The 13,754-nt window shown below is 45.2% G+C and overlaps 1 protein-coding gene across 2 annotated transcripts; it reads left to right on the top strand.

Annotated features, from left to right (window-relative positions):
- Positions 1–259: 259 nt before the first annotated feature.
- On the top strand, positions 260–11,167 carry LOC109878898 (C-X-C chemokine receptor type 3-2). 2 transcript variants are annotated; one of them, XM_020471103.2, is made up of 3 exons: positions 260–375; positions 3,121–3,312; positions 8,190–11,167. In XM_020471103.2, exons 2-3 carry the CDS (start codon positions 3,280–3,282, stop codon positions 9,303–9,305), a joined length of 1,149 nt encoding a protein of 382 aa, XP_020326692.1. In that variant the 5' UTR covers positions 260–375; positions 3,121–3,279; the 3' UTR covers positions 9,306–11,167. The 2 variants fall into 2 exon arrangements, with proteins under 2 accessions (XP_020326692.1, XP_020326691.1); XM_020471102.2 differs by lacking the exons at positions 260–375; positions 3,121–3,312 and adding an exon at positions 3,325–3,429.
- The last annotated feature ends 2,587 nt before the right edge of the window (positions 11,168–13,754 follow it).

Below are 13,754 nucleotides of genomic sequence, written 5' to 3'. Positions count from 1 at the left end.
ATTTTCTTCACACTGATGCTCACTACATGGTGTGGTTGTGGACAGAAAAAATGAACATTTCCTTGCCGCTGGATAATAGTTGCTCTATGATTATTTACGATCACACCATCTGAATAAGGCCAGATTCTAGATAACAGATTTACATGCAGTATCTATGCTTAAGGGAAATAGTGAGTAAACCAGCAAATGGCTGATCTATTCCAGTTCCCTGGGGCGTTGCATGGGTGACACAGTGTGAAACCACATCAGAGGTAACTCTGTGACCTGAAACAGAGGTACATCTTCTTCCTCACCTAACTGCAAGTGATATCAAACTTGCTCAATCTCCTCAGGGGGTCCACGTCCCCAACACGTCAACACTCCGACAGTGAGCAGGTAAGAGGCTTTTACATCAGTAATGATATAATACAACATCTTTGCATTTAGCTATGTGTAAAGACTTTAACAGTTTGTTCTATGCTAGACACTCTGTCTTTTTCACTATCCTGTTTGCAATGGTTCCACAGTGGGGAATATCTTTAGAATGATTTTCATGCTCTTGGAGACTGTATCGAAGACTGTATCGCACTGCCGCAAGGTTTAGAAATAACTGGATATCAATGTGAGCTCAGAGAAATGCTTACAGAAATCAAAGAATGTCTGATTGTATCCATCCAACAGATTCATATCCACAAACAATGCAAATGTTTGTCTGGTTTTAGCCGCAATAGACAGGGTCGAAACTGAATAATACCACAGTACAGACAGTAAAAACCCAACTCCTGCAAAACACAGATTTCACTTCCCCAGATGGGGCAAGTTCAAAACATTTCCCATTGTTATGGGAATGTGTGCCAGACATTCAGTCTCTCTGTACTCAATTAGATTGGCAAGCAGTCAGGGATTTGTATATCGGTTTCTGCATCTAGTCCGCTCATAGACATTTGAATACACTTTCCTTCGGGGGGGGGGGTTCTCAATGTTTGCGTGGGTTTTTCTTAGAATGTAGGCTACTGCACTGCACATAAAACATACAGTTTGTTACGTTACAGCTTTATTCTAAAATGGATTAAATAGTTTTTTCCCCTTATCAATCTACACACAGTACCCCATAATGACAAAGCAAAAAACAGGTTTTTAGAAATTTTTGCAAATGTATTAAAAACAGAAATATCACATTTTCATTAGGATTCAGACCCTTTCTTGAGTACTTTGTCGAAGCTCCTTTGGCAGCGATTACAGCCTTGAGTCTTCTTGGGTATGACACTACAAGCTTGGCATACATGTATTTGGGGAGTTTCTCCCATTCTTCTCTGAAGATCCTTTCAAGCTCTGACAGGTTGGATGGGGAGCATCGCTGCATAGCTATTTTCAGGTCTCTCCAGAGATGTTCGATCGGGTTCATGTCCGGGCTCTGGCTGGGCCACTCATGGACATTCAGACTTGTCCTGAAGCCACTCATGCAATGTATTGGCTATTTGCTTAGGGTCGTTGTCCTGTTGGAAGGTGAACCTTCGCCCCAGTCTGAGGTCCTAAGAGCTCTGGACCAGGTTTTCATCAAGGATATCGTTGTACTTTGCTCCATTCATCTTTCCCTCATACCTGACTAGTCTCCCAGTCCCTGCCACTGAAAACTATCTCCACAGCATGATGCTGCCACCACCATGCTTCACTCTAGGGATGGTGACAGGTTTCATTCAGATGTGACACATGACATTCAGGCCAAAGAGTTCAATCTTGGTTTCATCAGACCAGATAATCTTGTTTCTCTTGGTCTGATTCCTTTAGATGCCATTTGTCAAACTCCAAGCGGGCTGTCATCTACCTTTTACTGAGGAGTGGCTTCCGTCTGGCCACTCTACCATAAAGGCCTGATTGGTAGAGTACTGCAGAGATGGTTGTCCTTCTGGAAGGTTCTCCCATCTTAACAGAGAAACTCTAGAGCTCTGTCAGAATGACCATTGGGTTCTTGGTTACCTCTGTGACCAAGGCCCTTCTCCCCCGATTGCTCAGTTTGGCCGGGCGGCCAGCTCTACGAAGAGTCTTGGTGGGTCCTGTCACGTTCTGACCCTAGTTCTTGTGTTATTTGTTTGTTTTAGTTGGTCAGGACGTGAGTTGGGTGGACATTCTATGTTTTGTGTTTCTAGGTTGGTTTTCTGTGTTCGGCCTAGTATGGTTCTCAATCAGAGGCAGAACAGGAGTCGTTAGTTGTCTCTGATTGAGAATCATACTTAGGTAGCCTGGGTTTCACTGGTGTTTTGTGGGTGATTGTTTCCGTGTCTGTGCTTGTTCGCCACACGGTACTGTTTCGGTTTTGTTCACGTTTATTGTTTTGTATATCATTGAGTGTTAAATAAACAACCATGGACACTTACCACGCCACCTCTTGGTCCAATCCTTGCTACACCTCTTCAGACAAAGAGGAGGAAAACCTTTACAGTTCCAAACGTCTTCCATTTAAGAATGATGGAGGCCATTGTGTTCTTGGGGACCTTCAATGCTGCAGACATTTTTTGGTACCCATCCCCAGATCTGTGCCTCGACACAATCCTGTCTTGGAGCTCTCCGGACAATTTCTTCGACCTCGTGGCTTGGATTTTGCTCTGACATACACTGTCCAACTGTGGAACCTTATATAGACAGGTGTGTGCCTTTCCAAATCATATCAAATCAATCGAATTTACCACAGGTGGTCCAGTTGTAGAAACATCTCAAGCATGATCAATGGAAACAGGATCCTCCTGAGCTCAATTTCGAGTCACATAGAAAATAGTCTGAATACTTATATAAATCATGTATTTCTGTTTTTTAGTTTTTATAACTTTATAACTGTTTTACAAAGTTAAGTGGTCTGAATACTTTCCGAAGGCACTGTGTGTACTGTACATGTGCAATGTACTACATATCGCCAATATAAGCCAGGAATAACAGCTAGAGAGAGTGCATAACTAGAAAAACATTTCTGTCTGTCTGTCTCTGTTGAGTAAGCCACATACATTTAGTTTTTTTTAACCTTTATGTCACAATCCCCTTTGGACAGTCACCGGTTCCTAACAGCTGTCTTTGAATAGGTCTGCTTGGCCTAAAATATGAGAATATTCGGTTCCTGAATTACTAACTTCTCCTTTTTATTTGGTTCAGAGTGGCAAATGAAGAGAGGAACGCGGGTGAGACTACGAGAAGAGTGTCCTGAGTCTGTGAAGGTGTTTCAAATGAAGAGAGGAACGCGGGTGAGACTACGAGAAGAGTGTCCTGAGTCTGTGAAGGTGTTTCAGGTGTTCCGCTGTTTCGTTGGTAACAATGGATCACGTCAAGGCAACCACAGATTACTATGTGAGTAACGGTCTTGTTATGCCACATACTGATGAATGTAGTTCTTTATGACTACAAGAGCAATAGATGCTGCAAGAAATAATTGGGAGTAGCAGACTAAAAACAATTATTAGCCAGGTAAGTCAAATAAGAAATTATATTTCATAACATGGTTGGTCAAGAAATGAACAGAATAAAACTAAATATGTATGAGACAATGTATAACAATCTGTACATTAAAACTTGTATTTTAAAACAATGGTTAGAGAATCTGAAGCCACTTAAAATATTGTTCAAAATCATAGAAGCTACAAGTGTATGATCTTAAATTGATCATGCTTTTGTTGCTGAGAATTTTCCTGCACCACAGGAAATGCAGATAAGCTTTGTAATTTACATAATTTAACTGAAAACTTACACACGGTTATATTGACATTACTTTTCATGTAGACTACTTTTGTCCAGCTAATATTCTAACCACCAATCAAGCACCATTATGGACTAAATGTTCATATCCTGTGGCTTCAGGACTATTTTGCTGTGACTATATGAAGTCGGGCAAAAAAGTATTTAGTCGGCCACCAACTGTGCAAGTTCTCCCACTTAAAAAGATGAGAGGCCTGTAATTTTCATCATAGGTACACTTCAACTATGACAGACAAAATGAGAAAAAAAATCCAGAAAATCACATTGTAGGATTTTTTATGAATTTATTTGCAAATTATGGTGGAAAATAAATATTTGTTCACCTACTGTAACGGTTTTCTTTGGGTGAAGTAGAGGCGGACCAAAACGCAGCGTGGTGGTTATTCATGTTTTTTAATAAAGACACTAGACATGAATAAACTAACAAAAATAATAAATTTGAGAGAACCTAAACAGCCTATCTGGTGACAACAAACACAAAGACAGGAACAATCACCCACGAAACACTCAAAGAATATGGCTGCCTAAATATGGTCCCCAATCAGAGACAACGATAAACACCTGCCTCTGATTGAGAACCATTCCAGACAGCCATAGACTATGCTAGATACCCCTACTATAATACAAACCCAATACCTAACAAAAACCCCAAGACAAAACACACCACATACAACCCCCCCCCCCCCCCCCCAAAGTGCGGACTCCCGACCGCACAACTAAACCCATAGGGGAGGGTCCGGGTGGGCGTCTGTCCACGGTGGCGGCTCCGGCGCGGGACGTGGACCCCACTCTAACAAAGTCTTAGTCCCTTTGCCTCGCGTCCTTAGGTAGGTCGACCCTCGCCGCCGACCTTGGCCTAGTAGTCCTCACCAAGGGCCCCACTGAACTGAGGGGCAGCTCGGGACTGAGGTAGCTCGGGACTGAGGGGAAGCTCGGGACTGAGGGGAAGCTCGGGACTGAGGGGTAGCTCGGGACTGAGGGGTAGCTCGGGACTGAGGGGTAGCTCGGGACTGAGGGGTGGCTCGGGACTGAGAGGAAGCTTAGCACTGAGGGGTAGCTCAGCACGGAGAGGAAGCTCAGCACTGAGAGGAAGCTCAGGCAGGTAGTTTGCTCTGGCAGATCCTGGCTGGCTGGCAGTTCTGGCAGATCCTGGCTGACTGGCGGATCCTGGCTGAATGGCGGATCCTGGCTGAATAGCGGGTCTGGAAGATCCTGGCTGACTGGCAGCTCTGGCTGCTCCATGCTGACTGGCAGCTCTGGCTGCTCCATGCTGACTGGCAGCTCTGGCTGCTCCATGCTGACTGGCAGCTCTGGCTGCTCCATGCTGACTGGCAGCTCTGGCTGCTCCATGCTGACTGGCTGCTCTGGCTGCTGCATGCTGACTGGCTGCTCCATGCTGACTGGCGACTCTGGCTGCTCCATGCTGACTGGCGGCTCTGGCTGCTCCATGCTGACTGGCGGCTCTGGCTGCTCCATGCTGACTGGCGGCTCTGGCTGCTCCATGCTGACTGGCGGCTCTGGCTGCTCCATGCTGACTGGCGGCTCTGGCTGCTCCATGCTGACTGGCGGCTCTGGCGGCTCCTTGCAGACTGGCAGCTCTGGCGGCATCCTGCAGACTGGCAGCTCCTTGCAGACTGGCAGCTCCTTGTAGACTGGCAGCTCCTTGCAGACTGGCAGCTCCTTGCAGACTGGCAGCTCTGAACAGGCGGGAGACTCCGGCAGCGCTGTAGAGGCGGAAGGCTCTGGCAGCTCTAAACAGGCGGGAGACTCCGACAGCGCTGGAGAGGAGAAAGGCTCTGACTGCGCTGAACAGGCGGGAGACTCCGGCAGCGCTGTAGAGGAGGAAGGCTCTGGCAGCGCTGGACAGGCGAGGCGCACTGTAGGCCTGATGCGTGGTGCTGGCACTGGTGGTACTGGGCCGAGAACACGCACAGGAAGCTTGGTGCGGGGAGCTGCCACCGGAGGGCTGGTGCGTGGGAGTGGTACTGGGTAGACCGGACCGTGCAGGCGCACTGGAGCTCTTGAGCACCGAGCCTGCCCAACCCTACCTGGTTGAATGCTCCCGGTCGCCCTGCCAGTGCGGCGAGGTGGAATACCCCGCACTGGGCTATGCAGGCGAACCAGAGACACCGAGCGCAAGGCTGGTGCCATGTAAGCCGGCCCAAGGAGACGCACTGGAGACCAGATGCGTAGAGCCGGCTTCATGGCACTTGGCTCGATGCTCACTCTAGCCCGGCCGATACGCGGAGCTGGCATGTACCGCACCGGGCTATGCACCCGCACTGGAGACACCGTGTGCACCACAGCATAACACGGTGCCTGCCCGGTCTCTCTAGCCCCCCGGTAAGCACAGGGAGTTTGCGCAGGTCTCCTACCTGACGTAGCCATACTCCCTGTGAGTCCCCCCCAAGAAATCTTTGGGGCTGACTCTCGGGCTTCCGTCCGCGCCACCGTGCTTGCTTCGCCAACTCCATTATCCGATAACCTTCCGCGCACTGCTCCATCGAATCCCAGGCGGGCTCCGGCACTCTCCCTGGGTCGACCGCCCACCTGTCTATCTCCTCCCAAGAAGTATAGTCCATACTCTTGCCCTCCAAAATGTCCTCCCATGTCCATTCCTCTTTTCGCTGCTGTTGCTGCCTTTCACCACGCCGCTTGGTCCTGTTGTGGTGGGTGATTCTGTAACGGTTTTCTTCATCTGAAGGAGAGGCGGACCAAAATGCAGTGTGGTGGTTATTCATGTTTTTAATAAAGACAACTATACATGAAATAACTAACAAAACAAGAAATGTGAAAACTCAAAACAGTCCTATCTGGTGCAAACACAGAGACAGGAACAATCACCCACAAACACACAGTGAAACCCAGGCTACCTAAATATGGTTCCCAATCAGAGACAATGACTAACACCTGCCTCTGATTGAGAACCATATCAGGCCAGACATAGAAATAGACAAACAAGACATCCAACATAGAATGCCCACTCAGATCACACCCTGACCAACCAAAACATAGAAACATACAAAGCAAACTATGGTCAGGGTGTGACACCTACAAACAAGCAAGATTTCTGGCTCTCACAGACCTGTAACTTCTTCTTTAAGAGGCTCCTCTGTCCTCCACTCGTTACCTGTATTAATGGCACCTTATTGAACTTGTTATCAGTATAAAAGACACCTGTCCACAACCTCAAACAGTCACACTCCAAACTCCACTATGGCCAAGACCAAAGAGCTGTCAAAGGACACCAGAAACACAATTGTAGACCTGCACCAGGCTGGGAAGACTGAATCAGGTGCTTCTACACCTGCATTGCTTGCTGTTTGGGGTTTTAGGCTGGGTTTCTGTACAGCACTTTGAGATATCAGCTGATGTACGAAGGGCTATATAAATAAATTTGATTTGATTTGATTTGAATCTGCAATAGGTAAGCAGCTTGGTTTGAAGAAATCAACTGTGGGAGCAATTATTAGGAAATGGAAGACATACAAGACCACTGATAATCTCCCTCGATCTGGGGCTCCACGCAAGATCTCACCCCATGGGGTCAAAATGATCACAAGAACGGTGAGCAAAAATCCCAGAACCACACGGGGGAACCTAGTGAATGACCTTCAGAAAGCTGGGACCAGAGTAACAAAGCCTACCATCAGCAAGGGCATTGAAGATGAAACGTGGCTGGGTCTTTCAGCATGACAATGATCCCAAACACACGGCCCGGGCAACGAAGGAGTGGCTTCGTAAGAAGCATTTCAAGGTCCTGGAGTGGCCTAGCCAGTCTCCAGATCTCAACCCCATAGAAAATCTTTGGAGGGAGTTGAAAGTCTGTGTTGCCCAGCAACAGCCCCAAAACATCACTGCTCTAGAGGAGATCTGCATGGAGGAATGGGCCAAAATACCAGCAACAGTGTGTGAAAACCTTGTCAAACGGTTTCTGTAAGTCTTCACCTCTGGCATTGCCAACAAAGGGTATATAACAAACTATTGAGAAACTTTTGTTATTGACCAAATACTTATTTTCCACCATAATTTGTAAATAAATTCGTAAAATATCATTTTTTCTCATTTTGTCTGTCATAGTTGAAGTGTACCTAAGATGAAAATTACAGGTCTCTCATCTTTTTAAGTGGGAGAACTTGCATAATTGGTGGCTGACTAAATACTTTTTTGCCCCACTGTAGGTCAAATTAAGATGTGTAATAGGTACACACATCTGTATGAATATAGCACTGCATCATCTTGAGTTTAGTCAGAGATACAAATGCGCTTTGTCCTATGAGGAAAATCCAGGGCCTGTATCCATAAAGCGTCACAGAGTAGCAGTGCTGATCTAGGGTCAGTTTTACCTTTTTGATCATAATGAACAAGATTATATGGGCAGGGGGAATGCTTCATGCATACGGACCCAGAACATTGTTGTAGTTAGCTCATTTTCCTTCCTCAAATTCTCTTTTCCTCTCCTATGTCTCCAGATTTATGAAGACAACTACAGCTTTTCACCAGAAACAGGCAGTAGCCAATCCAGTGGCGTGCCCTGCAACCAGGATGGCATCATGGACTTCACCCGGAGCTACGCCCCAGTGGTCTACAGCCTGGTGTTTGTGCTGGCGCTGGTGGGTAACATCCTGGTGCTGTGTGTGCTGATGCGCTACCGCACCTCTCAGACAGGCGGGGCCTGCTCCTTCTCCCTCACCGACACCTTCCTGCTCCACCTGGCCGTGTCCGACCTCCTGCTGGCCCTCACGCTGCCCCTGTTCGCCGTCCAGTGGTCCCACCTGTGGCTGTTCGGTGTGGCCGCCTGCAAGATTTCCGGAGCCCTGTTCTCTCTGAACCGCTACAGCGGCATCCTGTTCCTGGCCTGCATCAGCTTCGACCGCTACCTAGCCATCGTCCACGCTGTCAGCACCGGCTGGAAACGCAACACCTGCCATGCCCAGATTGCCTGTGCCCTCATCTGGACAGTGTGCTTTGGCCTGAGTGGGGTGGACATCGCCTTTAGACAGGTGGTGGAGGTTGAAGTGGGGCGCTCGGGGGATCATCAGGGCCTGCTGGTGTGCCAGACGGTGTTCCCCCACAGCTCAGTGCAGTGGCGGGTGGGGATGCCGCTAGTCAACTTGGTGCTGGGTTTTGGGCTGCCCCTGCTGGTCATGCTCTACTGCTACATCCGTATCTTCCGCTCCCTTTGCAACGCCTCGCGCCGCCAGAAGAGGAAGTCCCTTCACCTCATCGTCTCCCTGGTGTCTATGTTTGTGCTCTGCTGGGCGCCCTACAACTCCTTCCAATTGGCCGAAAGCCTGAAGAAGCTGGGCGTGATTAGTGGAGGCTGCCAGTTTGGCCGCACGGTGGACATCGGGATCCTGGTGTCTGAGAGCATGGGCCTGTCACACTGTGCCCTGAACCCGCTGCTGTACGGCTTTGTGGGGGTGAAGTTTAGGAGGGAGCTGACCAGAATGTGTAAGGGGCTGCTGGGACAGAGGTTCTATCCAGGGATGAACAGATGGGGAGGACAGAGGAAAACACGGAGGACCACTGGGTCCTTCAGTTCAGTAGAGAGCGAGAACACCTCCCACTTCTCTGTCATGGCGTGAGCCAGCCACGTGCACAGAGAGGGGTCTACCTGTACCCGAGCACCTTTTTGTTGTCGTTCTGAACCCACAAGTCATCGTAAAGTCGTCAAGTTCACCACCCCCAACCACCCATCCCATTGGTCTGCCCTGTACAGAGCTTGTGTGTGCCTGGTATCCAAACATGCACGGCTTGGGATGCAGTCACCGGTCGAGTCTGTGTAGCAAGCTACCTAGTTTAAATATCAACAGTACTGCCACAGCAGCATAACATTTGATCTACATCATCATCAATATTTTGTTTGGTCTACATAGGCTACGCGCAACAGAGAGGCAGAAGACAGAGAGGAGCAGCTGCATTCAAGCTGTACGACCCTCTGACCCAACTCCATCCCATCATCAGTCGGGTGTTGCACATGTGTGTCAGGGCAGCAGCAACACAGGTAGTCTGGACTTTAGCTAACCACCATATACTAAAATATCCACACAGGCCACCAGCCAGCCATATACCGTAGCATGAGTTAGAAGAGTATGAATATTATAGTATATAATGAAGTTATTATTTAAGAGCATTGAAGAGAAATCACAAAAAATGCTAGTTAACTATCAGGTTTACATCAATCATCAACACAATGATCAGCTGATAGCCTATCGTCTTTACCCAATGTCAATCATGTGTTTAGGAGGCACTGTAACTAGCGTGCTTACAATTTTTGATGAGTGAGTGTGTTGTTGCAGAAATAAATAGGTTTATGTTTTTTTTATCTCTACAAAGGCAGGTAGTATGTTATGAATTTAGAGATGTACTTTTTTTTAAGGTGGTTGTCACTAGTTATCACAGCCAAAAAGGCAAAATTGGCTCTAATGTAAAAAATTATGAAAACAAAAAATTACTTTTTGTTCTTAATTTAAGGTTAGGGTTAGGCATAAGGTTAAAAGTGTGGTTAGGGGTAAGGTTAGGTTTTAAATCAGATTTGAAGAAGAGAGAGAGGGAGAGGGGAATGTGGAGACTGACAGAAAAAGAGAGAGGAAGAGAGAATACAAGACAAAAGGGGGACAGGGAGTCATGAAAAGAGGGAACCGAAATTGGAATGATTGTGAAAATGACAAAATGGGGAAGAAATACAGATGTGCGCATTGTGTCAAAGTGAGGAAAAAACATATGCTATTTTGTTGTGATTCGTTCCTCTGGTGCTTCCTGATAGTTGCCTAGCTCAAAATTATGGTGCTTTTAAAGACCACACCTACTCAGGACGGGGAATTTTTCATATAGTAGCCTACTTTCGCTATCTTCTTGTAAATACAATTTTGGGGTCATTTTTGTTCATGAGATTCTACAGTCCATCCAATCGCATAGCCTACCATGTTAACCCCATCTGCCTCTAGTGTTTGGCTTTATGATAAATTGATGACTATAATTTCAAGGAACTGCTAAATAGATTTTTTTTAAATGTTTGATACCCTCTCCCTCAAAGGGCCAAGTCATCACTATATGTGTTACTCATATATTGCCCTGTAGTTTTGAAGGCAGCAAATACTTATACATTTCTTATACTTATACATTTCATTCCACGCAGCAATAATTTTTTCTTTGGTTGATTGCTTTCCTTTTGTCACTTGCTGAAGAGGGGAAACAAAGGTGTTAAGTCATGACAGACATGCAGCTTTACCTATGGCAAATGTCCACGTGTCCTTTGGTACCAGACTGTTGTTCAACATTTGCTAATTTACCTATTTAGATTAGATTGTTATCAATCAGTCAGCACAACAGATATGTACATAGGATTGTATGCATGTATTTCTATGTTGTAGAAATTTGAGGAAGTAGAATAAAACATTGGGGGAAATGTCATTTTCATATCAATAAATAAATGATATGCAAATATTTTGTCTAGATATTTTTGGCTATACAACATTTCAAGGTTAATTGACCTGCATTAATGTAGCAAGTAGTATCAGGAAACATTCCAGTAGTACTTACCAAAAAAGGCCAATCTCGCCATCTGGTGGACAACATATAAAACAATTTATGTTATATTTCTTTCCTTATCCTCTTAATCTGTAGGATCCGTTATCTCTACTTCGAAACAACATGGCAGGTGAAAATAAATTCCCAGGCCATTTAACCTCAGCATTTCGTATTATTCTGTATGTAAATCCGAGACACTCCATTTAGTATATGTTGTGTTTGGTATGGGTACCAGTGGAGGCCCCTCATAGGAGGAAAGGGAGGACCATCCTCCTCAGTGAATTTCATACAAATAAAACATTTTAGAAGTGATTATTTTCAGAAAAAACTATACTAAATATATGTCACAAAAAAAATGGATTAAAACACACTGTTTTGCAATGAAGGTCTACAGTAGCCTCAACAGCACTCTGTAGGGTAGCACCATCGTGCAGCCAGAGGACAGCTAGCTTCCATCCTCCTCTGGGTACATTGACTTCAATACAAAACCTAGGAGGCTCATTGTTCTTACCCTCTTCCATAGACTTACACAGTAATCATGACAACTTCCGGAGGACATCCTCCAATCTATCAGATCTCTTGTTGCATGAACTGACATGTTGTCCACCCAATCAAAGGATCAGATAATGAATCTAGTAAAGAAGGCATAAGCTACAGCTAGCTAGCACTGCAGTGCATATAATGTGGTTAGTAGTTGACTCAAAGAGAGAGTAAGACAATAGTTTCACAGTTTTGAACAAATTAATTTCTTCCAAAATGAAGGAGAAACAAGAGAAAGAGATTTCCAGATTTTTTTTATCACTTTCTGTTTCACTTACTTAGCTAGCAAATGCAGCGAGCTAGTTTAGCCTACTCAAACACCCTGCTCAACTAGAGGGATGCTATGTTAGCTAGCTGGCGATGACTATCCAACACAACACTGGAACTCTTCCAAGTCAAGGTAAGCTTTTGGTTTTACTCATTTATTGCCACCAGGGCTCGCTGAGGTAACTGCTACACTGCTTACTGACTTTATGATTGTAGCAGGTTAACACGTTAGTTCTATTATTAGCTATGCTGACTATGACGTTATTTTAGCCAATATGGTGACAACGATGTAGGGGTTATGATATGGTTTTGCTTGTAAAGGTTTTTTCGCCTGGTCACATACAGCCGATGTGTAGTGCAGTGAAGTCCACAAGGGAAGGCAAACGGTGAGTGGAGTGGAGCGCATAAATGCGAAGAGGAAAACAGTGGCTGCTATAAAAGTGAATCATCTCAGGGTGTATTCATTCTGCCGATTCTGTGGAAAATAAGTTTCTCAAACGGAAGCAAAAGGAACAAAACGGGGATAAACATACCTGAATTTGTCTAATATAAACTGGTATTTGCAACTGTTGGACTAATGATTAGACCCTAGATCAGCTAGATGCAGGCAAGAAGAGTGTGCAAGGCGATATTGAATGTGTCACCGTCTGTCCATGTGTCACTGTCTGTCACCTAAAAACATGATCTCGGCCTGTGTGCACCTACGTTGTAAACTTTCATTTATAGGCTAGGTTGTAGCAACCTCATGATGTGTATAGGGAAAATTCGAGAATCATGTAGTAGCCTAAACCTATCACTGTCACATTGAACTGGATGAAAGGAATATGAATGACAGTCATCCAATATACTGTAATAGAAATAAGCTATTCTCATGAAAAGTCAAAATTGTCCTCCCTCATCTTCAACGGCACCGACCGCAACTGATGGGTACATAAGACAGATGGTTACTTAAGGGTGGTTGGTCAGGGTGGATGGGTGCGCGAGTTTGAAAATCATCACAGACAACTTAGTATTTTAGTTCATTAGCAATTTTTCAACTACATACTACTTTTTAGCTACTTTGCAACTATGTATAACGCAAATGTCTAGCAACCAAAGGTTGCGGGTTTGTATCTCATCACGGCCAACTTTAGCATTTGAGCTAATTTGCAACTTTTCAACTACTTACTACTTTGTAGCACTTTTGCAACTACTTTGCATGCTAGCTAACCATTACCCTAACCTTAACCCTTTAACCTAACCTAGAGGTGTCAGGTAGCCTAGTGGTTAAAGGAATATAGAGTCTTGTGAGTTAGAGTCTTGGGCTCGGAACCGAAAGGTTGCTGGATCAAATCCCTGAACTGACATGGTAAAAATCTGTCGTTCTGCCCTTTGACAGGTCAGTTAACCCACTGTTCCTAGGCTGTCATTGTAAATAAGAATTTGTTCTTAACTGACTTGCCTTGTTAAATTATAAATTAAACTTAACACTAACCCCTAGCCTAGCTAACATTTGCAAGCTAGCTTATGATCGCCACCTAGCCAGAATTCATAACATATCATACATTTTGCAAATTCATAATATAGTGTACATTTTTGCAAATTTGTAACATATAATATGTTTTGCGAATTCATAACATATTTTACATTTGACATATTCGTAACATATAATAGGAATTGTAATTCTTAACATATCATACAAAATCGAAGATGGACAT

This window comes from Oncorhynchus kisutch, linkage group LG13 (assembly GCF_002021735.2).
Source record: "Oncorhynchus kisutch isolate 150728-3 linkage group LG13, Okis_V2, whole genome shotgun sequence".
NCBI lineage: Eukaryota > Metazoa > Chordata > Actinopteri > Salmoniformes > Salmonidae > Oncorhynchus > Oncorhynchus kisutch.
The sequence above is the reverse complement of the archived record's forward strand: the minus strand, read 5'-3'. Positions and strand labels throughout refer to the sequence as shown.